At 34.9% G+C, this 26554-nt stretch overlaps 2 protein-coding genes and 1 long non-coding RNA gene across 5 annotated transcripts; 1 reads left to right on the top strand and 2 right to left on the bottom strand.

Moving 5' to 3' along the window:
* Positions 1 to 2265: 2265 nt before the first annotated feature.
* Positions 2266 to 7564, bottom strand: LOC120012090 (DNA-directed RNA polymerase II subunit 4). Its single transcript, XM_038863348.1, has 7 exons — positions 7439 to 7564; positions 7240 to 7331; positions 6913 to 7021; positions 3717 to 3794; positions 3238 to 3271; positions 3090 to 3158; positions 2266 to 2673 (listed from the first exon to the last, which is right to left on the bottom strand). Exons 2-7 carry the CDS (start codon positions 7286 to 7288, stop codon positions 2596 to 2598), a joined length of 417 nt encoding a protein of 138 aa, XP_038719276.1. The 5' UTR covers positions 7289 to 7331; positions 7439 to 7564; the 3' UTR covers positions 2266 to 2595.
* Positions 7565 to 14120: 6556 nt separating this feature from the next.
* On the top strand, positions 14121 to 15286 carry LOC120012089 (MLP-like protein 31). The gene is made up of 2 exons (XM_038863347.1): positions 14121 to 14394; positions 14985 to 15286. The coding sequence occupies exons 1-2, from the start codon at positions 14208 to 14210 to the stop codon at positions 15257 to 15259; spliced, it is 462 nt and encodes a 153-aa protein (XP_038719275.1). The 5' UTR covers positions 14121 to 14207; the 3' UTR covers positions 15260 to 15286.
* Positions 14264 to 20443, bottom strand: LOC120012092. 3 transcript variants are annotated; one of them, XR_005471216.1, is made up of 7 exons: positions 20403 to 20443; positions 20218 to 20309; positions 19882 to 19990; positions 17879 to 17964; positions 16685 to 17543; positions 15920 to 16022; positions 14264 to 14383 (listed from the first exon to the last, which is right to left on the bottom strand). It is a non-coding gene; the product is annotated as an uncharacterized LOC120012092 (long non-coding RNA). The 3 variants fall into 3 exon arrangements; XR_005471215.1 differs by lacking the exon at positions 14264 to 14383 and adding an exon at positions 14784 to 15260; XR_005471214.1 differs by lacking the exon at positions 14264 to 14383 and adding an exon at positions 15156 to 15288.
* Positions 20444 to 26554: the final 6111 nt, after the last annotated feature.

Genomic DNA, 26554 nt, shown 5'->3' on the forward strand with positions numbered 1-26554 from the left:
TTCCAATTAGCCTACCTAATGCATCAATTTCGTACAATTATGGTAGAATAATGTTACCTAATGCATCAATTTCGTACAATTATGGTAGAATGATAACATTAGATAATCAATTTAAATAATTCTAACAATCATCAAAAGTAAACATAAATATGTATGAATAACAATTGAATTTAGAGTTTGAAAAAATAAACAATTTAGTCATTCAAGACATCAAATCCTAACATACTTGACAAAGTTTTGAACAATCCTACAAAACCAAAAAAAAAACACAAGATTAACATAAACAAATACTAATAATCACTAGAAAACTATAAACACCTAATCAAAGAGAGGATTGTGTACATCAATATGGAGGTACAATCACATCCTCAACTCACATTTGAATATAATTCCTTCTTTTTTTTGGTTCTAATAAACAAAATTATTATTATTATTATTGTGAGAGAATTCAGATTGAGAGTTTCTTCTTCTTATTGCATGATTTTTTTTTTCTTTCAGATTATTGATTTGGGATGAATCTTTTAAGATGGAGATCCAAGTTTAACTCACTACATTGACTTGTTAAGTTAAAGATTTTTTTTCCACTAATTATTCCTCTTATTGATCTTAACACCTAAGATTATTAGTTGTTACTTGTGTTAAGAGACACGACATGCATGATTCTGTTTTAATTTCTCTCAGCAGTTGTGTTGTACGACATCGTTTCTCTTCTCAGTCTGTCGTTTATCTCAAAGTTGTCGTTTTAGGCCTGAGGGCTTATTACCATTGTGAAACCTCACTTGATAGTTGCTGAGCTGCTGTTTTTACCGTTGTAAAGCTTCAGAACTGTCTTTGATCTATGTATATAGTGTAACCTCGATCTCATCTTTGTCCAAGCTCAAGCTTTCTAAAACAATTTCAACTTGTATGATTAGTAACATCATTTTCCATACACGTATGATGACAAGGAGGTCAATCTAAATTAAAGGTGTCTAACTTGATAATATATATATATATAAGTTCCAAAATCCATGTCATACATTTTTCCAAATAATTCAGTTTGAGAGGATCAATATGTAAGATAAAATATTACTCCATTTCTTTGTGGCATTTGATAAATGTTTTTGTACACCATAAAGAAGCAAGGTATATATATACATATATAAAAAAATAGTATTAGACAAATTAATCATTATTGAAAGAATAATTTTCAATCGTATTAAGAAAATATAAGCTTAGTGGGTTCCTTCTCACATGACTTTAATTATTGGTTTTCTTCATTAAATATGAAGCTTATATGTCCTATTTATTAATATTCTATCAGTATATTCTCTTTTGCTTAGTAGACTCTCTCTTTATTCTTTTTTCTTTTCTGATTCTTTCTTTGTTCCCTCCTTTTCTTCTATATTAGGTTGGGCAGGCCATGACCGGTTCAGGTCATTATCTGTTGTTTCCTACTTTGACATTTGATGATTTGATTTATTCATTGTATATATTTAAAATAAAAAAAAAACTCAAATGTATTAGTCTATTTCTTATTAATTTGAATTATAAAATAAAAATGATACAGTTCGATGAAAACACACTGTAAAAAAAAAAAAAAAACACTATTGAGCTAATGATGGTCTACGTATTAGAAGCCAAAATAATGTTAATGAGTATTCTGGAGATGCAACTGATGCCACCATTAATTTAGTTTCTACAAGAAGCAATTGATGAGTCCTTGATGCATTCAATATAGAGAACTGGAACTGGATGACACTCATTGTGTATACATGTTCGGAGGTTAATTTTCACCCCACCCTTCTCTGAAAACTTTCCATTACCATATATTGTGGTTAGAATGGCTGTAGTGCCCGACTTGAATGAGCGAGGCTACAACCTTCTACAATGCAAGTTTAGTTATGTTGGACAAGCTATCGAGTGGCCAAGGAACTAATTCTCTTGTCCCATATCGTCAAGATAAGATGTGCAATACACTATATAATAGACCCAAACTTTTTAACTAGTAACAAACGCTTTTTCTGAGCTCAAACTAATATAGACTGGTGTTAAACCTTGAATGACAAAGTTATGCAAGCCAGTATGAGCGGTGGGCTGTTACAACTTACAATGGCCAAACGCAGTACGCTATTTCTGATGCTCTGATGGTGATGTTTGCCGTGACGTTGACTCAGTTGTATGAATGATCTGTAAGATTGATTCCTCAGTTTTGCATCCTTGTCTGAACATACTGCTTAGTGCCTCATCAGCTATCTACTTCTAAAGATATTTCAACATACATCATTGAGAACGCTTGAACTATTTATTTGCAGAGTTGTTCAACTCCGCATGATGAAGAAAAGTCCAACAGATGAGCCCTTGTGCAAGTTGGATTAACGCAGCTAGCTATTTCAAATGATTGCGACATTACAGCCGAGCCCTTTTGGTATGATGCGATGCATACCTATCGCAGCATATATTACAGCAGCCTATATTTAAAAGAAATTACAGCAGATTAATGTCTGAAACATTTGGTATGATGACGTTTTAAGTTGACATCACAGGAACACCACAATAAACCCATTTGATCTGAGTGTGCTTTTGAAGATCGATCCAGTAGAAATGGATCATCGACTATTCAAATTTCTTGACCAGTGAGAGGTCATTCAACATTTTCTCAATTGCCTCGTCGTCATGACCCCGTCCTTTGGTCTGCATAAGAAGTGACAGCATTAACGAAATGCTCCAAGTTTAAATTTCCCAAATCAAGAATCACACGGATATGGTATTTACATACTCTCTAATCATTCATCAGAGTAAGATGTAGACAAAAAGACACAAAACTGCCAGAAAGTTGGAAATTCTGCCGAAAACCTTGACATATAGAGACATGAACGAGTGGTGGGTGTTCTACCAAATTGGTGAGAGAGATAGAACCCTGCCTACAACTAACTTGGACTCATTTGCTAATGAGTAACGACAGACAAAATGCTCAGGAGTGTTCAGCATCTAATTTTATTCATCATCTAAAATTTTCCATAATCAGTCGATGGCCATTCTTGTAGAACTACTACTGGACCTGAAAGATAGTACGCTCGAGACAATTATAGGTGTTCTGTGTATCATACCTTGATAGAAGGTACCATAGCAATAGCTTCTTCCACTGTTTCAGGGCAAAGGTTGCCAAGAACACAAAGCTGCATAGAAGAGATTCAAATTTACGTTACAATGTCGAAGAAACTTTTGAATTCTGGCTGTAATTGTCTTGTACCTTACCTCGAATTCAGCCAACTGATATCTGCTAAGGATTCTGAATCTGTGTTAAGGATCAGACAGTTTACGCAGCGGGCAGTGGAAATTTGAAAAAAAAAAACCCAAATAAGCGTACTGGGTAACCAAATAATCCTATTTTTCCCAAAAAAAGCAAACGGAAGAAAAAGAAAAATCTTCATCTATAAATCAAATAAACACATTTGTTTGGGATTTTTAGTAATAAAACAGGAAAGATCTTTGAAACTGAGAGCCATAGAAATCAATCTAACTCCATGAAAGAAAGGACAATAATCCGATAGTCAAAAAATTTGTAGCAATTTAGTAATTAATTCCAGAACTTCTAAGTCAAACTGACAATCAAATAAGACATTTAATCAGGTCAATCTAAAGTCCTGCATAAGATGAGTTGAAAGAACATGTTATATCAAATTAATTTGCCATAGGGAATCAGACTCTTAAAATTTATTCAAGTTGGAGGATACTCTCGAACTTGTCTCACAGCATCAGGATTTTTGTATCGGCTGAAACGCTTCACATACTGCAGTGACTTTTCAAACACCCTGCAGAATATAAACCACCAACAATCAACTAAATCCATTGAGATTACAAATGATTATAAGCAGTGAAAATTTTGTCTGGATGATCAGAAAGCTGCCACGATAATGTTCATAATTTGGATGAAGTGTCAAAACAGAAAAAGGATATTCCCTATCAAATATTTTCCCTATCAGCAATGTTGCTACCTATCTATCATTGCTGGACTGACCAACAAGAGAACAGTTATTAGAGTGGTATGGCCAACAGAGATAATTTGGCATAAGCACCAGGAAAGGAGGGACCAAGATAAAGAAAGATAAAGAAAGTGTACTCAGAATATTTTAATCCATAACATTGGCATATAGCTCCTCAAAATGCAGAAACAAAGAGAGGATTCTAGAAATTCATAGTACTACCTGAAGTACAACTCAAATGCTGCACTTGCATAGTTGCATTCGAATCAAACAAAGATTACTGATAAGGACCCCTCTATACCGGTGTTTCATGGGCTCTGGAAAGTCCATGCCCAAACCCCACCTTAACAGTCCAACAGACCCAGCCCGCATCCATGGCACACGCATCCAAGAACCGGTTGTAGTCCAATGGGCCTCCACAATACCAATGTTTCATGGGCTCTTATGTTAAGGAGTGACCTTTGCCCTCCTTATAAACAACACTTAACTCCCATATCTTTCCGATGTGGGAGTTTCTATCAATACCCCCTACTTTACTGAGCCAACGCCCACGTTGGTACACTCTGCGGCAACCAGGCCTCCACGGGCTTTAAAGCCTCTCCCTACCCTACCCGGAACCGCAAGTAGCCCCTCCCGTGGCACGCCCAACCCAGTCCAGGGATCACTCGGACAAAGGGAGATAGACCCACCCACACACGGAGGACCGAACAGCTTCAATACCATTGATAAGGACCCCTCCATACCAATGTTTCATGGGCTCTGGAGAGTCCAAGCCCAAACCCTACCTTAACAGTCCAACAGACCTAGCCCGCATCCATGGCGCACGCGCCCAAGAACCAGCTATAGTCCAAGGGGCCCCCACAATATCAATGTTTCATGGGCTCTTGTGAAAACTTATTGGACATGTTAAAGAGTGGCCTTTGCCCTCCTTATAAACAGCACTAAACTCCCCTATCTTTCTGATGTGGGAGTTTCTATCAATTACTCATGAGTTAATGTTATCACATAGCACTCCACAAATGTCCTTAAACTCACAAAAGACATAGGGATCTGAAGATCTCAATATTTTTATTTCCTTTCAATGCACAGTATCACATTCATGTAAACCTAAAAAGAACAATTTTTTATTGATCAGACAAAAGAAAAAGAACAAATTTTGATAAAATAACAGGCTTTTATAGCATTATTCAAAGCATTAAGCTCTTATGCAAGTTTATTGAAAAGTCCATCAATATCCGAACGGAACGGATTCGAACTTCTCCTAGAATAGTTTCCAGTGCGAAATGAAATTCATAGGATATATATATGTGAGTAATTCAAGGGAGAGAGAAATATATTATAGAATCATAGTATAAAATCTAATAATTTGATAAGAAGACATATATGCCCTTCTAGTTTTAAGTAGAGCGCTACCATCCCTTGATGTTTCATCCAATGTATATGTGCACCCCTCATTTATCAACAGTGCTGAAATTTAACTCTTGACAAAAATTAAAAGAAAAACATCGCAATCAATCTTGTTACTCTTTAACTAAATCCTTTCCCTTGCAGTTATGTATAATTGTATATTCACTTCATACAGCCCATGCGAATTTTATTTACAGATAAATATCAGTCATTTGTTGAACATTTAGCTTCTGCTTGAGGTCTTTTATGGGAGTTACTAAATCATTATTGCAAAATAAATTGTAGAAACATATGATTTGATGATTTCCATACCTTTTCAGTTTGGAATTCAAATTATCATAGGAATTATTAACTTTATCGGCAATAAGTTTACGGGGATAAATAAGTCAGCAAGCATGGAACTTTGACTACATGGCTATGCAATATTGTAGAATCATACATGAGTCTATGCAAAAATCAACGGGAATACATTACATGTATTTGTTTCCGCAATTTATTTCTATCTTGAATCATACTTTCATCAACTCCTATTGAATCCATATCCTTTCTTACTACTTTTGTACTTCAAGCCATGTCTTTTTAGGTCTTCCTCTTCGCTTTCTACTCTCTCCGATACAAATTCTCTCGATTTTCCTTACCACGACACCACTATCTCTACATTGTACATGGCTATGTGATGTTGTAGAATCATGCTGGAAGCAGGTTGATAAAGGCATAAAATGGTGGTATTATGATTATGAACTGTGCATGAATATATTTAGAGATCTGAAAACTGGTTAATTTCATGATTGTGGCATAGATATAACCAAAAAGAAAGAGAACACGAGACACTACTGTCTTTTTACACATTCAACAAACAGCTTAACTAACAGCCATAATCTTTTGATAATAAGGGGGAATTTGTCTTTCTAAAACTCGAGAGAAGGGGGCCGTACATCTTTGTTAAAGGCAAACATTAAGGGATGGGAAATGAATACCCAAAAAGTTAACATGAGAAGGAGGAAAAGTTGGTGCAAACATAAAAGTCAATAATATCCAGAGGTGGCATGCATACAAGATACAACACAAGAAAATGAGAGTAACATTTCAACTCAATTCAAAAAATACGTGGCGACTTTATTTTCATTTGCCTTTCCTTTTTTAACAAACAAAAATCATGGGGGTGAGCCGGTGATGGATTTGAGCACCTACACCGACAACAGGATGGTGAGGAGCCAAATAAAGGTAAAGGCAAAACATAAACCTTTCGCTAAATAAATGAGAGATCAATAACTTAAACATGATATACAGAAATTTATTTTTGCAAACAATGGAAAAACTCTTCGTAATTATTCATCACTCGGAATCGGTAAGGTCTATGAGATCAATGTCATCAAGACAATCAGCACGGCCAATCTATTTTTAGCCATACATAGTTATGGACCATACATAATCCTTTAAAAAAGGGATGAAGGAGAAAATAAACATGTCGACCGAAGCTTCTAAAGTCATGATAAGCAAGCTGAACATATAGAAAATTCTTCAAAACTGAATAACTTACTGAGAGATTTGGTTCGTAGGATCATCAGACATCTGCTGAAGCTGCTCATACTTATGCTCAAGAATTAAGGCCACTTCACAATTCATTAAACACTTGGCCTTCAAAAACTCTGCCCAAAGAAAAAACCAAATATTCCCCAACCCAAAAGGTTAAATAGTGCCTTAAAAGAGTTTCTTGAAACACTCAAAATAGATTGACAAACCCGATGACCTAAAAAACTCAATATTCAATGTCCAACATTCATCTAAGCAATACATGTTTTGTTCAACAGAAAAGATCAACTGGAAGGTTAATTAATCATGGGAACAACATAGAGAAGCACTTTACCGTCTCCAATTTTGAGCTCAGCTGCGTTTTCTTCCTCTTCTCCAGACATACTGAAACACCCAAAAGCGAGAGGAAACAGAACCGAAGTAAACCTGGAAACATAATATCGTCACGGATCAAACATCAAGAAAACAAGGAAGGAAATTTGAAATTTGGATTAAACAAAAGTAACAAAGAAAAGCAAATTAAGGAAGATCACCAGAAAGTGAAGAGCAACAAGAGTGCTAGAAGAGAATCGTCGCAATGTTTTTCGTTAATCTGATTTTATTATCCTAGGCCCGAGAGACCTGACTTGGACTTGAACTTGAACTTGGAGGCAATGTCTTTCGGGCTAACGATCTCCGAGTCTTTCCGAGTCCGACTATGATTCCTAATTTGGGCCTGGGCTTTAACGATTCGCGTTGACACCGAGTCGACTAGAATACGTTTGGCGGCAAGTGGATGTCCCACCCGGTAACTATGTTAAGGAATTTCGGGTTACCTGATTTCGGGTCACCGAATTAACGGGTTACTCGGGCCAGGTTTCAGGTTACTTGGTAACCCTAAACAGACCCAAAGCAAATAAACCCACATACATACCTGAATCAAAATTCTTAAATAGAGATTGATACATTTATTCACAATTTCACAGAAAACTTAAAAAGAGGTAAAAAAAAAAAGGCAGCAAATACCAATGCTAAAGCAATGATGCAATCTTGACAATCTGTGACAAAAAATGACAAAATTTAAAGAAAATGTCAAAATGAAGCCGCTGCAGAGGCAGAACTGCTGCTGCATAAGTCATAGAGAGTGAGTGTGAGTGACTAAGTGTGACAGAGACTCAATGAGGAGGAGAGTAACTGAGAAAGAGAGAGTGGATGATGAACTTATGATGTTCTCCGATCTGGTTTTTTACTCTGTCATTTGTTGAATTACTTGAATATCGAGAGACGGGGAGAGCATCATTTAGAGCAAGATAGAGAGGTAGAGACAGAGTACAGAGACCTAGGGCTAAATGGCTAATTTTAGTAATTTAATTAAATATATTATCAAGACCCGATAACCCGATAATACGCAATTATCAAACCTGGGGCCTGGCCCTATTAACCGATGATCAGGTCGGGTAAAGCCCGGCCTGATAAAAATCCTTTCGGGTCAGTTCGATAATGTATGGGTCGGGCCGGGTCATAACACTCGATGGACATCCCTAGCTCTCAATCTCGCCATCTCGGAGTCCTAATTTGGGCCTGGGCTTTAACGAGTAACTTTGACTGTAGAAGACATTTGGTTTGGGCTCAGATGGCTAGGTACAAGTATAGTGTTTCTTTGTTCTTTTTTTTAACATGGAGACTCTTCCTCCGCTCAATAATCCACAAATCACTCGTCCGAATATGAAACCTAATTTGGGCATGGGCTTTAACGAGTAACTTTGACTGTAGAAGACGTTTGGTTTGGGCTCAAATGGCTAGGTACGAGTACAGTGTTTCTTTTTTGTTTTTCTTTTTTTAACATGAAAACTCTTCCTCCGCGTAATAATCCACAAATCACTTGTCAGGTAATTACTTGATAATTTGATGTACGGATACGGTAAATATTGAACTCACGATCTCCAAAGAGGGACATTTCAGAACCTATTCGGCTCTTCAGTCAGTAATCTTTTGACATTAGGAGAAGTCAATCTCGCCCTTGTCAAGTTTAGAAGCTGATAGTCATAGGAGTAAACCGCTTGTACCTCTGCATCAGTTAACACTTTATCCATTTGGGGTCAGCCCATACTAACCTGCACTATTTTATCTTCATAGACCACTAACCATACTAATTTGAGCCCAAGAAAAGTGCTTGTTATTAGTTTGGAAGCTTGATCTATTATATTAGATGGATACTATATGCACTCCACGTTTTACTAGGTACACCACAAAATCTCATTAAAATGGATAATGTTTAAACACCCCATTATCCCTACCACATGAGCCCCAAATATTTCATCGTCTCCTTCTCTTCATCTTCATCTACCAACAACCCACCCAAACCCTACCACATGTGCCCCCAATCCTTCATCCTTCTGCTTGACCCATCTGAAATCAAATCTTATCTACGTGGTTCACGAACCGAATTTCAAAATCTACATGGAAAGGAGCTAATTAATGATTGAAATGCATTGAAAGCCACATAGAAGAAATAAATGGGTTTCAATCTCTTCAAAGGGAAGAGTCGAAGAGAGGATGGAGGATTTAACGAGGGATGGAGTACAAGGAATTTCTGCAATTCTTCTCCAAGTCAAGCAGTAGTGGGAGTCAAGGGCAACTAAGCATGTAATTGCCCGCCCCCTCAATACTAGTAACACTTTGTCCGCTTTGGTCCCAACTAGCTCTCACGGCTTTATCTTCCCAGGAGGTCACCCATCCCAATATTGCTCTCGCAAAAGCATGCTTGACTGAAGAGTTTTTATGGGATTTGGTGGCACCACTCCAAGGAAAATCGATTATTACTGATTTGAGAGTTTGACCTATTATATTCTGCACGTCCCCTCATCCTCTCGACGATGTGGGATTTATGAGATGTAGCTCCCTCATCACTCGGTAGCTCAACAACACCCCCAAGCTTGCCTATGTAGAGACTTGTGGCCTCGCCCACACGAGCTGACTGGTATTACAAGGCGAGTTCATCTGGGCCTTTGTTTGGACCAGGAAGGTCGGAACCGTGTTTGGAATCGAGTAGTCACTTGGCTTTAAAGAATGGTCGTGACCAGCAAGGTGACAACCATGACAGAGTTGTAGATTTAGGGTTTGGGGTTGGGGTGTAGTTTGTGTTTTCATTCCAAAACAAAAAAAAATTGGTGTACTATTGAATGTTATGTTTAGGACTATGGTGCACTAAGATTGGGGCATACTTAGTTATTTTTGGAGTGTGCTCAGTTATTTTTGGGGTGTATATAATGTTCATCATTATATTATGTACTTCACATATTCTCCTAGGCAATATAAAACAAGAGACTTAATTTCATCGCCATTAGATAACTTGACCAGCACCAGTCAAGGCTTGTGACCTCGCACACTCAAAAAAGGTGCTACAATATAAACTTAAAAAAATAAATATTATTTCTAAAAATGGCACAATACCAGATATGCAATACATAAGATTTATTTCAAATGCCACAATACAATCTAAATCTTGCATGTGACATAAATCTTTCGTTTACATAAATAACCCAAAAGTCCATCAACAATGCCACATATTAATCTTTCTCTAGGATTAGACCTTATCAATTATTACCTACACAACTCAGAGCAACCCTATACAACTAAGAGCAACTATAACAATGTTAATTTGGGGGGCATGTATGGGAAAAAGGTGAATTTTGATGGGGTCATGAAAAAAATGATGTTACAACAATGTCATTTTGCTAGCCTTTTTTTGTTGGGCCAAGTATGGGGGCAAGGACTTTGGTTGGTCCCTATGTTGGCTTGCTTGTCGAGCCCCACATCAAACACACTCACATCTATACCAAAATCAATATTGTGCCTCACCTCTGTTACACTAAAAATAAAGCCAGCGAACTTACATCATTGTACGAATACATTTTGTTGGTCCAATCACATCAGTAAAACATCTCTCAATACATTTTGTTGTCTCCAATAAAAAATTACCATCACAAGTGCTCTCGTGCTCTCACAAGCATCAACTGATCCCATATGTTATGAATCTGATATTCGACTGTCCAAACTCCAAAGGCTTGTTTAAGTTCATGAATAGTAAAGACAAGTTGATACTGGTGGGATAGATTAGAGGTGGTGTAGCAACGTGCTAGCATGTCCCAAACTTCCTTGGATGCGTCATAACAATCGAACTGCTAGTGGATAGATGCAATTGAGGAATTATGGAACCATGTGATAATATGATGGTTCTTAATATCCCACGTGTCAAAAGACTTAGCACGTGTTGTGAATATCTTGTCATCCTTGGAATTAGGTCGAGCCAGAAAGGGAAAATCACCAGTAACCATGCGCCATAACATACAATCTTTTAAAAAATCACACATTACTTGAGCCTATAGATGATAATTTTCCTGTCAAAAATGATAGGGATTAGGTGTGAGACCTCATATTGAGCCATCGGGTAAAAAAAATGCCAGTGTAGCAAAGACGGTGGGTGGTTGTGGCAGTGACGAATGACAATGGTGCTTTCTGCATAGGAGAGACAGATCTGGTGCTAGTAGTACAATAGAGATGAATATGGTGTGACCAAATACTTTGACCAAGCGACTGCAAGGAGTATGGTGAGTGCGATGACAGAGATTGCAGTGGATATGTGGGACAGAGTAAAACGATGACAATAAATTGCACGGTCTGTCAACAGAAGACTGACTGGAGACGGAGAAAAAGTAGATCATTGTGTGAAACGGAGATTATAGTGGTGGACATGCATTGACCGTTGTGAAGATCGACGGTGGTCGCCAAAGAAATGGGTGGTCAGTGGCTAATGTTTTAAGGCTCCGATACCATGTAGAAATATATGAATGTACATTTCATAATTAAGATTTGCACATGAGTACTGCATATATACACAAACATATGAGACAATAACCCTAACCCTAATATATATATAAGGTAACAATTAATATGAAAAGTTAAACTTAAACCTCTACAAAATATGATTTCTTAACCTTGAGGTTTTGAGTCAACTCTCACTAGGGTGGGGGTGGGAATTTTCTTGGAGGTTCAGGGTTTGGATGTAATTGCCACATAGACTTTATATAAATAAACAAATTTTTTTTTTTAAAAAAGTACATAATTTCTTTTCAACCACCATATAATTAATTATATATTTTTTCGGTAATCGAGAACGACACCATATAAGCTTTCTCTTTGGACAACGTATATGGGCCTAAACTCGGGCAATCAAGCCCACGCGCACAACAGTTTTTCACCTGATGACATGGTAAGTTGAGTCAAAACTCAGGGCGTGGCCGCAAGGGTATTGCTCCTAGTGATAACTCAAGACCTCCCAAATTTATATGAATTGACTCTAAAGAGATAATATATATTTTTAATTATATATTAAATTATTGACATCGATATATGAGAAGCAATGTTTGCTACCATGGAATGAAGTGTTGGGGTTTAAACCCTTTTAAACAAAAGATATATGAGAAGCAAAGAAATTAATGAATTGTCAAAGAACCATGAAAATTGCGATTGATCCTCTACTTAATTTAATTAATTGAATGATTGATGTCGATATATGAGAAGCATAGATGATAGAAATTAATGAATTGCCAAAAAATCATGAAAATGACGATCGATCCTCTACTTAATTTAATTAATTGAATCATTGATGTCGATATAAGAGAAGCAAAGGAATTAATGAATTATCAATTATTTGAGTTATTTAATTAATAGTAACACAGAGTGGAGCCGAATAGCTACTACACCTTAGGCCATCCACAACAGATACTCTAAACAAAAACTCTAAATTTATAGTAAAAGTACACTTTTCACAGATTTACAGTTTCTCTAAACAGTACCACCACGCAGCAGATACTCTAAAACATACTCTAAATTATTTAAATATTCATTTCTATAATCAATTTTTATTAATTTAAACTCAATTTATTTTACAATTATCATAACTTATAATACTACCATATTTAAATAATGAATTAATTAACATTAATTAGTAGAGATAAACACCCATATTGAAGGCTACATTTTTTATATATTAGACAACACCACCATATTGACATATTTTAATAAGCCCAGAAACCTGGCCCATCTAAATTAATAAGCCCAACAAACCCCAAATTATTGTTTTCTGTCTTCGTCTCCCTTCTATACTCTGCCTTTGCTATTCGCCGATGACGGCTGTCAGCCGTATTTGGTCATGTTCAAGATCGAGAAACAAAAAATGAACTGATTATTTTGATTAAAATAATCATCCAGTATGCTATGAAACCACAGTTCACTGTAGCACTCTGCAGTTTTACAGTTTCATATCCAGTAACTGTTGGATGCCACTTTTTTGTCAAAATTTGTACTGTTTACTCCAAATTTACAGTAGAGTATCACTTTGCAGTATTTGCTGGGATGCTCTTAGGACCCCATCTGATGAATATAAATTGTAAAAATAGTATTATAGCACGAAAAATGACATTTATCCGAAAGGTAATGGTCGAATCAATGATTTTTTTTTAAAAAAAAAAAGTTGAAAATGACATCAAATTAAAAATATAAAAATAAAAATCACAGCAAAGCATGAGTCATTGACAATAACTGCTTTTAGAAAAATAATAAAGAAATAATTGATGTAAAACAAACTGCAAAATGGGTTGTATCAATAATTATAGGAAAAAAATAATATACATTTGTTCCATTAACTATACTATTGATTTCATTTTTGTCCTTAAATTTTTTTTATTCTTAAAATCATCCCTCAACTATTCAAAGGTACCTCGTTTGTCCATCAAATGATTCCGACATCAGAAAAGTCATACGTGGCATCCCAATTGACGTAATTCTTACACCTATCATCCCATTTGGCTTAAATTTTACACCTGTCATCTCACAAAATCTCCAAAATACCTAAGTCTTCAAAATCTCCAAACTAATTTGTTGTATAATTTAAGAACTAAAAGTGCTAAACATTAATAGTTTAGGGATAATATCATTCACGTTTGTCAAAGTTTATCAACTAGGATTACTATGATATGTCAAATAGATGTCATGTTAGATTTTTTCGACTACTCTCTCATTTGAATGACGAAATAGATACATTTCAATAATTGAAGGACGAAGTTAAGCACAAAAAAAATTTAAGAGCGATAGTGAAACTAAGAGTATAATTGAGGGACCAAATGTTATATTTTGTCATAATTAGAAGGTCATAGATCTTGTCCTATAAAAGGATCAAGAACAAGATGGTCTCTTGCATATAGCTTTTCAAGGTTACAAGTTAGAAGCTGCTTGGCAATCACAAATTAAGATTGTCCAAAAATGTCAGTTCATGGTAAGATGGAGGTAGAACTAGAAGTCAAGGTTTCTGCAGCCCAGTTTCATGAAGTTGTCAGCTTCAGACCACACCATATCTCCAACATGACACCTGATCACCTACAAGGTGTTGATCTTCATGAAGGCGAGTGGGGAAAGCAAGGCAAAGTCATCTCCTTCAACTACGTCCACGGTAATTATATAGTATACATATATGTATCAAGAGTCAAGACCACATAATATTACTGCTCAAAGTTGTCTTCTTTGATTAATTAGGTTACAATATTAATTTTTTGAGATATAAATTGAAAAACCATGAACAATACCAACCACTTAGCGATAACCTAACTAGTTATCTCTCCGGACTTATGGCACAAAGAATTTCATGTGAGGTCGGGGAGTTTGATTCTAAGTTCGCGCAACTATTACCAAATCCAAATGGTTTACGCACACCTGCTGAGTTATTCTCGATTACAAAAATAATATGAACAATATCGAGATCCTACAGAGATCTGATTCTGCATTTCATATCGTAATTTGTTAAATTCCAACCAATAATCTCTATCTTTGGGTTCAATCCCATGATCTCTCAATCTATCTGAACAATTTTAGTAATAATACGGAACATATCATCATTAGATGATGATAAGATTGTACATTTTTTTTTAATAACCAAAAACGATATCATGCAAGTTTGACATTCACTGTACACTCCCTAATTAAAGTTGCTTAATTTAAAATAATTATGAGGTATATATTAACGTTGTGGAGTTGTGGTACTAGATGGGGTTCCAAAGGTTGCAAAGGATAGATTGGAAGTGATAGATGACGTGAACTACTTATCATCTTATAGAGTGATTGACGGAGATCCGTTGAAGGAGTACAAGGACTTGTTGGTAACGGTTCAAGCTACTCCAAAAGGTGACGGAAGCTTGGTGAAGTGGACTTTTGAGTATGAGAAGCTGAACCCGGATGTTCCAGATCCACAATCCTTGCTTGACTATGTAGTTACCGTCTCCAAAGGCATTGATGATCACCATACCACCACTGCTAATTAGCCTAGCTAAATCAAAGCGCGCATTACAACCTGTGTGAAAGAAACAAGAGGTTCAGAGACCAGAGATTGAACCCTAGACTGTTTTTTAATTATGTGTATGTACCTGTTGTATCATGTGTGCATCTTTCAGCATTACTAATCTTTCTGAGTGATTCATGTATGTAATTGTAATTGTAATTGTAATTGTAATTGTAAGTTTCTCCTGTAAGGAAGCGAGACTCTTTCTCAATTTCGCAATGGTCAAATTCAGTTCTTCATCTTTGTTTTTTAACTGCACCTCTACAATCAAATACAAATTGTAAAAGGAACAATTCAATCAAAATTTCAATGATACTACAGCAATCAACTATACCCATTTCAGCTAATCTTCGTTCAATCAATTCTAGCTCATTCCTCAACTTCTCAATCTCAAACAAATAAAATCTTCAAGCTCATGATAGCATGTGATACAGAGTCTAAGCCACCTTATTCCTTAAGTAGTCCATTGGATTATCACATGTACCAAAGCATTTTACTTATAAACCCTTACTCTTTGGAAACCTAGTTCATTTTATACCTCAAAGTCAGCGAAAGAAAATTAGTGTAATAGATCATTATAGGTGCAATCAGGCAAGGTTTAATAACTTTTTAAAGACATGAAAACTCCAATTAAATCACTTACCACTTCTCATGCCCTATCAGTGTCATAAAATTAATATTCGCCACTGCTTTCTTTTAACTTCAAGAAGTCGTGTAACTCTACCAAGGCCATCCAAATGATGCCGCTGAAACACATGAAAATCAAAATTTGTTAAAAACTAATCAAAAATAATTAAATAGGTCTTAAAAAGAAATGGATCAACTTTCAACTCATGCAATTCAATATACACTGCTGGATGGATGGATGGATGAATGAGATAGATACTCTTTCATGGCTTGTAAAAATGATGCAGGGGCTACATTATTGTCCAAAAAAATTAGCCGAGAAGAACATTCAAGAGTGATAGTAAAAACTTCATGGAAAGTACAATTGGTTCCAAATAACAACATATGCGGTAAATCGAACCTGCTCAATCTAATAAACTTTCCCCACGTCCAACATCTAGAGTCTTACATATATCATAATATTCTGACAGTCTCTCACACCCTGATAGCATCATTGTGTTAGCATCTTTTGAATTGTCATCATCATTAGTTATCATATGTATTTGATCAGTAGAATTGCAAAGCTTGTAACCATATAAACAAAGAGAGGTGGTTAACTTGTCAACCAAATTAACTACTCCAACAGAACACACAGAATCCAAAAATAATAGTCTATGAATTTCAACTATAAGCAATAGATAAGCGACGTGATAAAACATACGTAAAATACAGCAGAAGATCCAAGAAAACAGTCAAAATTGCTACGCAGAATCATTGAATGGAAGAATAAGTGGAAACTAACCTTCCAAAAATACGTCAAGGATATAGTGGCAGCGTAGGAGCAATGACAGTGAAGGAAGTGATACAAAATTGGTAGCAACCTGCAACAAAGAAGAATCAAGGAAACATACCCAAAAAAAAACCAGAGATTAAGCAGAAGCCGACAAACTTGAGGAAGGAATAAAATAGAGGAAGTAAGAACGAACCTTTAATCTAAGATCCTAAGATTTGTAAGAAGGGGAAACCCAGATCAATGGAATGACCAAATAAAAGTTTGCAAAAGCTCAAACAAAACCCGAATCAAACACCAAAATAAGAGCTGCAAAACTTGCTGGCGAGCTCGCTGGAGCTCTTGATAAAGTTGGGTCAGTTTCAGTCGACTGCTCTCTAGTTGTACGTATGCCTGGAGCAAAATAGATACATTAATAAAGGGAATTCAAAGATACAATATTCACATGTGCATCATATTGTCAGTGAGAAAAAAAGAATTAAACCATATCCACCATATATGCCATCTCCCCAAAACTTACTGAAAAGATGCGAAACAACCCAAAAGAACTTACTGAAAAGATGCGAAATAATCATAGAAGCAGAGAAGTTCATAACTAATCTACAGAAACCACCTAATCAGAAAGAACAAATTAGCCAACAAAAAAACAAATTAAGCAACAAAAACAAAAACACAACTTAATTATCAAAGAATTCATCATATACGATGATGATACCTGTACCCCAACAAAACAATAGTCCTTGAAGGCCTGAGTGAGTGCAAGGTTCATGATATAAGGAGTCTTCCATACTGTCTTGAAGCAGTCAGTTATATTTGTGTCTAGCCAAGTGCTGTTCTTGGAATTGTGTCCTCTTTTGCTCAGTTGCATTAGCTGGGTCAATGACAATCCCATATTGTATAAGTAACTTGAAAGAAGTATCGAACAGCAAGAGCATAAAGCAGGGCACATAACATGATATTTACATATATAAACGTTTTTGTAACAGACAGTGGCATCCCATTCCATTTTCCGGACACATCATTCCACTCCGCAACCATGTCCTCATGTTTCTTTCAATCAGATTTAACCCACTGGTTCTCCCATTTAAAAAGAGAGGTAATGTAGCTTAATGGCACGAATAGTTAGTGACTATGCATATGTAAATGCTATTGTATCAAGCTAGTCAACTAGAAAATAATTTTGGCATCTGCACAATAAACACGCACCTGGACGAACAGAAGCAAAGTAAGTAAGAGCAGAAGGAAAGTGCAGCCCACAACACAGTTATGATCTCCCCGCCATTCCTTATCCCCTGTAATTACAGAGCAACAACAGGAGGAGGTATGAAACTAATAACACAAAAATAGGGCACATGTACTGGACAGAGCTTAGAACTGAGAGAAGAACACAGAACAACTTAACAAACCGAAACCCACAACCCAGCGCATACAATTCATAGTACTACCTGAAGTACAAAAGACAAATCGGGATCTGAATATTTCAATAATTTTATTTCCTTTCAATGAACAGTATCACATTCATGCAAACATAAAAAGAACGAATTTTGATAAAATAACAGGCTTTTATAGCATTATTCAAAGCATTAAGCTCTTATGCAAGTTTATTGAAAATTGAAAAATCATAGTATAAAATCTAAGAATTTGATAAGAAGACATATACGCCATTCTAGTTTTAAATAGAGCGCTACCATCCCCTGATGTTTCGAGTTTCGACCAATGTATATGTGCACCACCTCATTTATCAATAGTGCTCAAATTTAACTCTTGACAAAAATTAAAAGAAAAACATCGCAATCAATCTTGTTACTCTTTAACTAAATCCTTTCCCTTGCAGCTATGTATATTCACTTCATACTGCTCACGCAAATTTTATTTACAGATAAATATCAGTCATTTGTTGAAAATTTAGCTTCTGCCTGAGATCTTTTATGGGGGTTACTAAATCATTATTGCAAAATAAATTGTAGAAACATATGATTTCATGATTTCCATACCTTTTCAGTTTGGAATTCAAATTATCATAGGAATTATTTACTTTATCGGCAATAAGTGTACGGGGATAAATAAGTCAGTAAGCATGGAACTTTGACTACATGGCTATGCAATGTTGTAGAATCATATATGAGTCTATGTGAAAATCAATGGGAATCCACTAAATGTATTCGTTTCCGCCATTTATTTCTATTTAGGATCATACTTTCATCAACTCTTATTGAATTAATATCCTTTCTTATTACTTCTGTACTTCAAGCCATATCTTTTAGGTCTTCCTCTTCGCTTTCTACTCTCTCCTATACAAATTCTCTCTATTCTCCTTACCACGGCACCACGATCTCTACATTGTACATGGCTATGCGATGTGGTAGAATCATGCTGGAAGCAGGTTGATAAAGGCATAAAATGGTGGCATTATGAACTGTGCATGAACATATCTTTAGAGATCTGATACCTTGGTAATTTCATGATTGTGGCATAAATATAACCAAAAAGAAAGAGAAGACGAGACACTACTGTCTTTTTACACATTCAACAAACAGCTGTAACTAACAGCCATGATCTTTTGATAATAAGTGGGGAATTTGTCTTTCTAAAACTCGAGAGAAGGGGGAAGTACATCTTTGTTAAAGGCAGACATTAAGGGATGGTAACTGAATACCCAAAAAGTTAACATGAGGAGGAAAAGTTGGTGCAAACATAAGAGTCAATAATACCCAGAGGTGGCATGCATACAACTCAAGAAAATGAGAGTAACATTTCGAATCAATTCAAAAAATACATGGTGATTTTATTTTCATTTGCCTTTCCTTTTTTAACAAACAAAAATCATGGGGGTGAGGGATTTGAGCACCTACGCCAACAACAGGGTGGTGAGGAGCCAAATAAAGGTACAGTTGAAACATAAACCTTTGGCTATATAAATGAGAGAAATAACTTAAACATGATAAAAGGAAATTTATTTTTGCACACAATGGAAAAACTCTTCGTAATTATTCATCACTCGGAATCAGAAAGGTCTATGAGATCAATGTCATACTACTTCATCATGACAATCAGCACGGCCAATCTATTTTTAGCTATACATGGTTATGGACCATACATAATCCTTTAAAAGAAGGATAAAGGAGAAAATAAACAAGTCGACCAAAGCTTCTAAAATCATGATAAGCAAGCTGAACAAATAGAAAATTCTTCAAAACTGAAAAACTTACTGAGAGATTTGGTTCGTAGGATCATCAGACATCTGCTGAAGCTGCTCATACTTATGCTCAAGAATTAAGGCCACTTCACAATTCATTAAACATTTGGCCTTCAAAAACTCTGCCCAAAGAAAAAAGAAGAAAAAACCAAATATTTCCCCAACCCAAAAGGTTAAATAGTGCCTTAAAAAGTTTCTTGAAACACTCAAAATAGATTGATAAACCCCATGACCTAAAAAACTCAATATTCAATGTCCAACATTCATCTAAGCAATACATGTTTTGTTCAACAGAATAGATAAACTGGAAGGTTAATTAATCATGGGAACAACATTGAGAAGGCTTTACCGTCTCCAATTTTGAGCTCAGCTGCGTTTTCTTCCTCTTCTCCAGACATACTGAAACACCCAAAAGTGAGAGGAAACAGAACAGAAGCAAACCTGGAAACATAAATCAAACATCAAACATCAAGAAAACAAGGAAGCAAATTTGAAAATTGGATGAAACAAGAGTAACAAATTAAGGAAGATCACCAAAAAGGGAAGGGCAGCAAGAGAGGTAGAAGAGCAGTCGTTTGGAATGTTTTTCGTTAATCTGATTTTGTTAACCGGGAGACCTGACTTGGACTTGAACTTGGAAGCAGTGTCTTTTGGGCTAACGATCTCCGAATCTTTACGAGTCCGAGTCCGACTATGATTCCTAACTTGGGCCTGGGCGTTAACGAATGATAGAAGACGTTTGGCGGTTTGGGCTATCGATCTCCGAGTCTTTAGTCTTTACTAGTCCCAATGTCCGAATATGACTCCTAATTTGGGCCTGGGCTTTAACCAGTAACTTTGACTGTAGAAGACGTTTGGGGGTTTGGGCTCCGATGGGTAGGTACAAGTTTTTTTTTTTTTTTTAACATGCATGGGAACTCTCCATCCGCTCAATAATCAACAAATCATGCGTATTAGGTAATTACATGAAAATTTCATGTACGGATTCAATAAGAAATGAACTTGCGATCTCCAAAGAGGGACATTTCAGAATCTACTCAACTCTTCAGTTGATCTTCACATTACGAGAAATCAATCTCATCCTTGTCAAGTTTAGAAGTGGATAGTGATAGGAGGCAAATTACCCCAATTATATAAACCTAAAAAAAATCCATTTATTTTTCTAAAAATGAAACAATACCAGATATATGCAAGTAAGATTTATTTCAAATGTCACAGTACAATCTAAATCTTACATGTCACCTAAATATTATATAACTCAATACGATCAAATAATTACATCATAAAATTTACATAAATAACCCAATAGACTTCATCAACATTGCCACATATTAATCTTTCTTTAGGATTAAAATCTTAGACTATCCCCATCCCATCAGTTACCCTTAATAGATTTTCTAAATTTATAGTGAAAGTACACATTTTTCACATCTTTATATTTTGTCTAATAATACCACCGTGCATCAAATACTCTAAATCATTTAGATATTCATTTATAGAATCAATTTTTATTGATTTAAACTCAATTCATTTTTATAATTGTCACAATATAAAAATCTTACCATAATAAAATAATAAATCAATTGAGGTTACTATTTCTCCAAATTTAAATATATCTTATACATAATTATAAAAATTATTTTATTCAATATTTATTATTTATATTTTAATATGTGGTTGTCTAATATTTAAGTTTGTCAATGCTATTTTATGGCCGGCCATTATAAAACTGACCTTGCTTGTCAATTCGACAACCCAATATTTTGTAGCCACGTGTACCACCAATATGTGGTTGTCTAATATTTAAGGAACAAATATAATGATGCGAGACCCACACCAAATAATAAGGAATATGAATGATTTACCAATAGTTGAAACCCAGTCGACAGAAATGGAAGTGAAAAAAAAAGAGCGGGCTAATATAGGGCTTAGAGAACTAATTAAACAGCTAATGAAATTAAAAACTTCTAAAAAGATACGGTTTGCTACAGTGGCCTGTAAACCTGTACATTAATTTAGACTTTCTACGAAGAAGATGACAATATTTTTTGCGACAACAAATGTCTCCGTAAAAACCATAATCTAATGTAGTGTTTGCTGTATTTAGGTATTTACGGTATGCAATTTTTTTCCATCATATAATACACAAAAACTGAAAATTACCAATTTAGTATATATTTACCGTTAACTGCTCTTATAAAATGAATTATTACCTACACAACTCATTGTCTTTCTCAATAAACAAAAAAAAAAAATTTAAATAAGTGAGTGGGTTTAGGTAACCAAATAAGGACAAGGGACACGATAAACAAACAAAAAAAAAAGGTGATTATTAAAATAATGAATGGTTAAAGTCAAAGATTTCGGTCATTTTTGGCAGATTTCTCAAGTTAATAAAATAATGAATGGTTAACGTCAAAGATTACAATCATTTTTAGCAGATTTATCAACTTAATAAAATAATGAATGGCTAAGTCCAAGATTTATTTTCATTAGGAAATATAAGCTTTACTGTTAAATAATATTTTAGGGAGTTAGTGGAGGAGTACATCTGAGGAGACATTACCTCCACTGATTGCTGCCACGATAATGGATAAGTCCCCCCTCTAAGGTAAGATATGAGAAACCCAAATTATTGGCTAATTTGATAGCATGTAAAGAGTAAACCATAGCCTCAGCGAGAGTAGCTAGGTTCCAATAAAGATTATCTGTCAAGGGAACTACGTACAAGCCATAATATCCCCACAAGCATCTCAAAATACCACACCAAACTCATCAGTTCGCAAGGATTGGGATTGCGTTGCAGCATCCCGATTAGCTTTGATGAAATTTGGAGCCGGTCCCTTCCATATTTGTACAGCTGATGAAACAACATGTTGTTCTCGTACGTACTGATTGTATGCAGAAGGACCTTACTTATGAGTGGGTTGTTCATCTTTCGTGTGTTTGTTTGTTAATTTTCGTGAGAAATATGGAACCGTTGGTAAAGTGTTTAGAAGCAACCTATGAAAAAATAATTATACGTAGGGTCTGCTTGGTAAAATTTATTTTGTCAAATAAAATAAATTTAAGAAAAGGAAGCGGTTGCCGCTTTCAAAAGCTCATTTCGGAGCTTCTGACAAATGTCGCCGGATCTACTATCATGAGGGGTTGTTTTGGCACAACGATGCTTTTTGCTATGCCAAACAAGCGGCTTATTTTGTACAACTTTTGAGCTAGAGTTAAAATTACAGCAACTGTTATGTCAAACAGAGCCTTGGTTTGTATTTTTTATTTTTTATAAATATTAATAAATAAAAATAAAAATTGTAAATTTATAAGTATAATTTATTATTAAATTTTAAAGCTTATCTTGCAATCTTATATCATTAGTATAATTTATCGTATTATTAGTATGATTCTATAGACAGGGGCGGAACTAGCATTGGATATTAGAGGGGCGAAATCTAGTGCGGGGGTCCGGGGCAGCGCCCTCAGATTTTTAGTAAAAACCATATAAATAAATTTGATAAAACGTTTACAATTGTTTTTACCGAGTTCTCATGTTTTGATAATATTACACAATAATCTCATTCGGAATTCGATCAAACATTTCTTTCTCAATGTATGTAACTAGACAATCATTGAGCAATTAATCTCCCATTCGGTTTCATAAGATTCACAATTTTTGTAACTGAAAATGCCTTCACTATGGTTGTAGTTACCACACGTAAAGTCAATGCTAGTGTTATTAGTTTATACACACATGATACATCAAATTGTACCTTGTCGCAACCAATTTTATCTACAAGACTAGCAATCTCATGAATCCTACAAATTCACTTCTATTTTTCTTTCCTCAATATATTAGGAGAGGTGGAATAGTTAATTAGTTAATTTTTTTATTTTTTTCTATGTCTCTTTATTATTAGGAAAAAAATTCAAGGAGGGGCGGCCGCCCATCCTTGGCAAAGGGTGGTTCCGCCCCTATTTGCAGATAGTGTTGAGGTCAGGTATTTTTACCATCCTTATTTGTACATGAATACAACATATATATATATATACAAAGGTATATGAGACAATAACCCTAACCCTAATATACATATGAGGTAACAATTAATATGAAAAATTAAGCTTAAACCTCTACAAAATATGATTACTTAACCATGAGGTTTTGGGGCTACTCCCACTGGGGTGGGGATGTGAATTTTCCTGAAGGTTCGGGATTTGCATGTAATTGCCACATATCGACCTTATATAAATAAACATTTTTTTTAAAAAAGTACAAAAATTACTAATCGACCTCCATATAATTAATTATATATTAAAAATTATTGATATCGATATATGAGAAGCAAAGAAATTAATGAATTGTCAAAGAATTTAATTCATTGGCAAAAAGAGTGGAGCCGAATAGCTACTACACCTTAGTCCTCAGGACCCTATGTGATCAAAATAAATTGTAGAAATAGTATTATTATAGCATATAAACTCGAAAATGATAATAAATAATTATTCCAATTCTATAAATTAAGACTCAGTTCATTAGATCTTCTTTTAGCTTTCCCGGCCAAAAGGAGTTGGTCAAATTCGTTCTTTTTGTCTCAGTCTTTAAACTCAGTCGTCGATATGGAAATATGTCACTTTTTATCCTTGATGGAAGTTCAATATTTTACAACTCAGTCACTAAAAGATTAAATGTTACATTTTGGTCATCAATTTTACTGAGTCATTTCACGATCAATTATTAGTGTGAGAGGGCTATTGGTTGTAGCCATTCCGGTGAGGGGCCCATGAGTTGAATACAACAATTAGGGTGAGAGGGGTGTTGTATTTCGTCATTAATTTCTCAAGAACCGTGTAACAAAGAATTGATTTAGGGTTTCAAAAAGTGCCTTTTCACTTTAAAATCAGTTTTTTCGTGCCAATATCCTCTTTAGTTCACGTCATTATTCTGCAATGGAAATGGTACACATCATATTTCCATAGTGCCATGTCACGTATATATTAAACGCTTTCCGATCTGTCAACGGAGCACATCAACGCGTTGATTGATCAGGACTCTTTAAAACGTAACAGTTGATCTTTCAATGACTAAGGGTCCGTTTGGTAGAGTGGAAATATTAATTTTCAATGCTAGTGGAAAAACTGTGGGAAAAAAAAATTAGCTTAAAGCTGTGTAATATGTTGTAAGGTGTTTGGCGAACTAAAAATTGATGCTAGCAGAAATGCTGTTGAATTAAAGTATTATAAAATTAGATTTTATGATTTTTATACTAAATTTTGTTATTAAATTTAATCTAATAAAGATACTTTTTATTAAAATTAATTTTAAGTATTAAATTATTAAATATTTTTATATCAAATGCTAAAATGATTATTTTAAAATATTAATTAAATGATTTATTAATAAAATGTTAATTAGATTTTTTTAAAAAATATTAATGATTTATTAATAAAATGACTTTTTTTTATTAAATGACTTATTTTGTTGTTAAAAATGTTAAAGTAGAATACTAAATTAATAAACTGTATAATGATTAACTTCAGTGGGGCCCACTTATTTTTAAAAGAAAATTGATAAACTTTAATATCATGATGCGTGGGCCCATGTGATTTGTAATTAAAAAAACCACACAATTCAACCACCAATTCATAGCCATACAACCCAATAACCATATTTTTAACCACTCAACCCAACAACCACAAAATAACCACACAATTCAATCACCAATTCATAACCATACAATCCAACCACAAAATAGCCACACAATTCATCAATATTTTTTTAAAAAAATTCAAGAATCAGATATTATTAAAATAATTATTATAACTATTAAAATTAATGTCAATCAATTCTAATTTAATATAGTAATTTATTATGTTATAATAATTGTAAAAAGTATTAACTTTAAATTAATAAAAATTGATTGTAGAAATGAATATTTAAATGGTTTGAATTTAGAGTGTCTGCTGTGTGGTGGTACTGTAAAAGAAACTATAAATCTGTGAAAATTGTACTTTTACTGTAAATTTAGAATTTTTGTTAAGAGTTTCTGCTATGGATGGCCTAAGTTGTAACTTGTAAAAATGGGTTTTCTGTCATGAATGTAGAAATTCTGGGCCCCCATTGTCTTCCCCCTAAAAGGCCTATTAGAGGGAAGGAAGGCTTGCTATTATATACAAGATTTTTGCTGGGTTATTACCCGATGTGGGTTAAAAAACCCCCTCGCACTCGTGGACTGGGTATCTCTGTGCAAGGCCCAACGAGTGGACTTCTTATCGAGGACGAGTGCACACCTGCTCCGATACCTTGTAGAAATTCTGGGCCCCTATTGTCTTCCCCCTAAAAGGCCTATTAGAGAGAAGGAAGGCTTGCTATTATATACAAGATTTTTGTTGGGTTATTATGCGATGTGGGACTTTTGTCCAACAATGAAAAATGACATTTACCCGAAAAGTAATGGATGAAACAATTAATGTAAAAAAAAAAAAAGAAAAGAAGAAAGACGTCAAATTAAAAATACAAAAAAGTGAAAAAAAAAAATCGCAGCGAAGCAATGAATCAGGTGTGACAATAACAGCTTTTAGAAAAATAATAAAGAAGTAATTGATGTCAAAAAAACCTGCAAAATGGGTTGTATCAATAATTACAAGGTCATAGATCTTGTCCTATAAAAGGATCAAGAACAAGATGGTCTCTTGCA

This window comes from Tripterygium wilfordii, chromosome 13 (genome assembly GCF_013401445.1).
Source record: "Tripterygium wilfordii isolate XIE 37 chromosome 13, ASM1340144v1, whole genome shotgun sequence".
Taxonomy (NCBI): Eukaryota; Viridiplantae; Streptophyta; class Magnoliopsida; order Celastrales; family Celastraceae; genus Tripterygium; species Tripterygium wilfordii.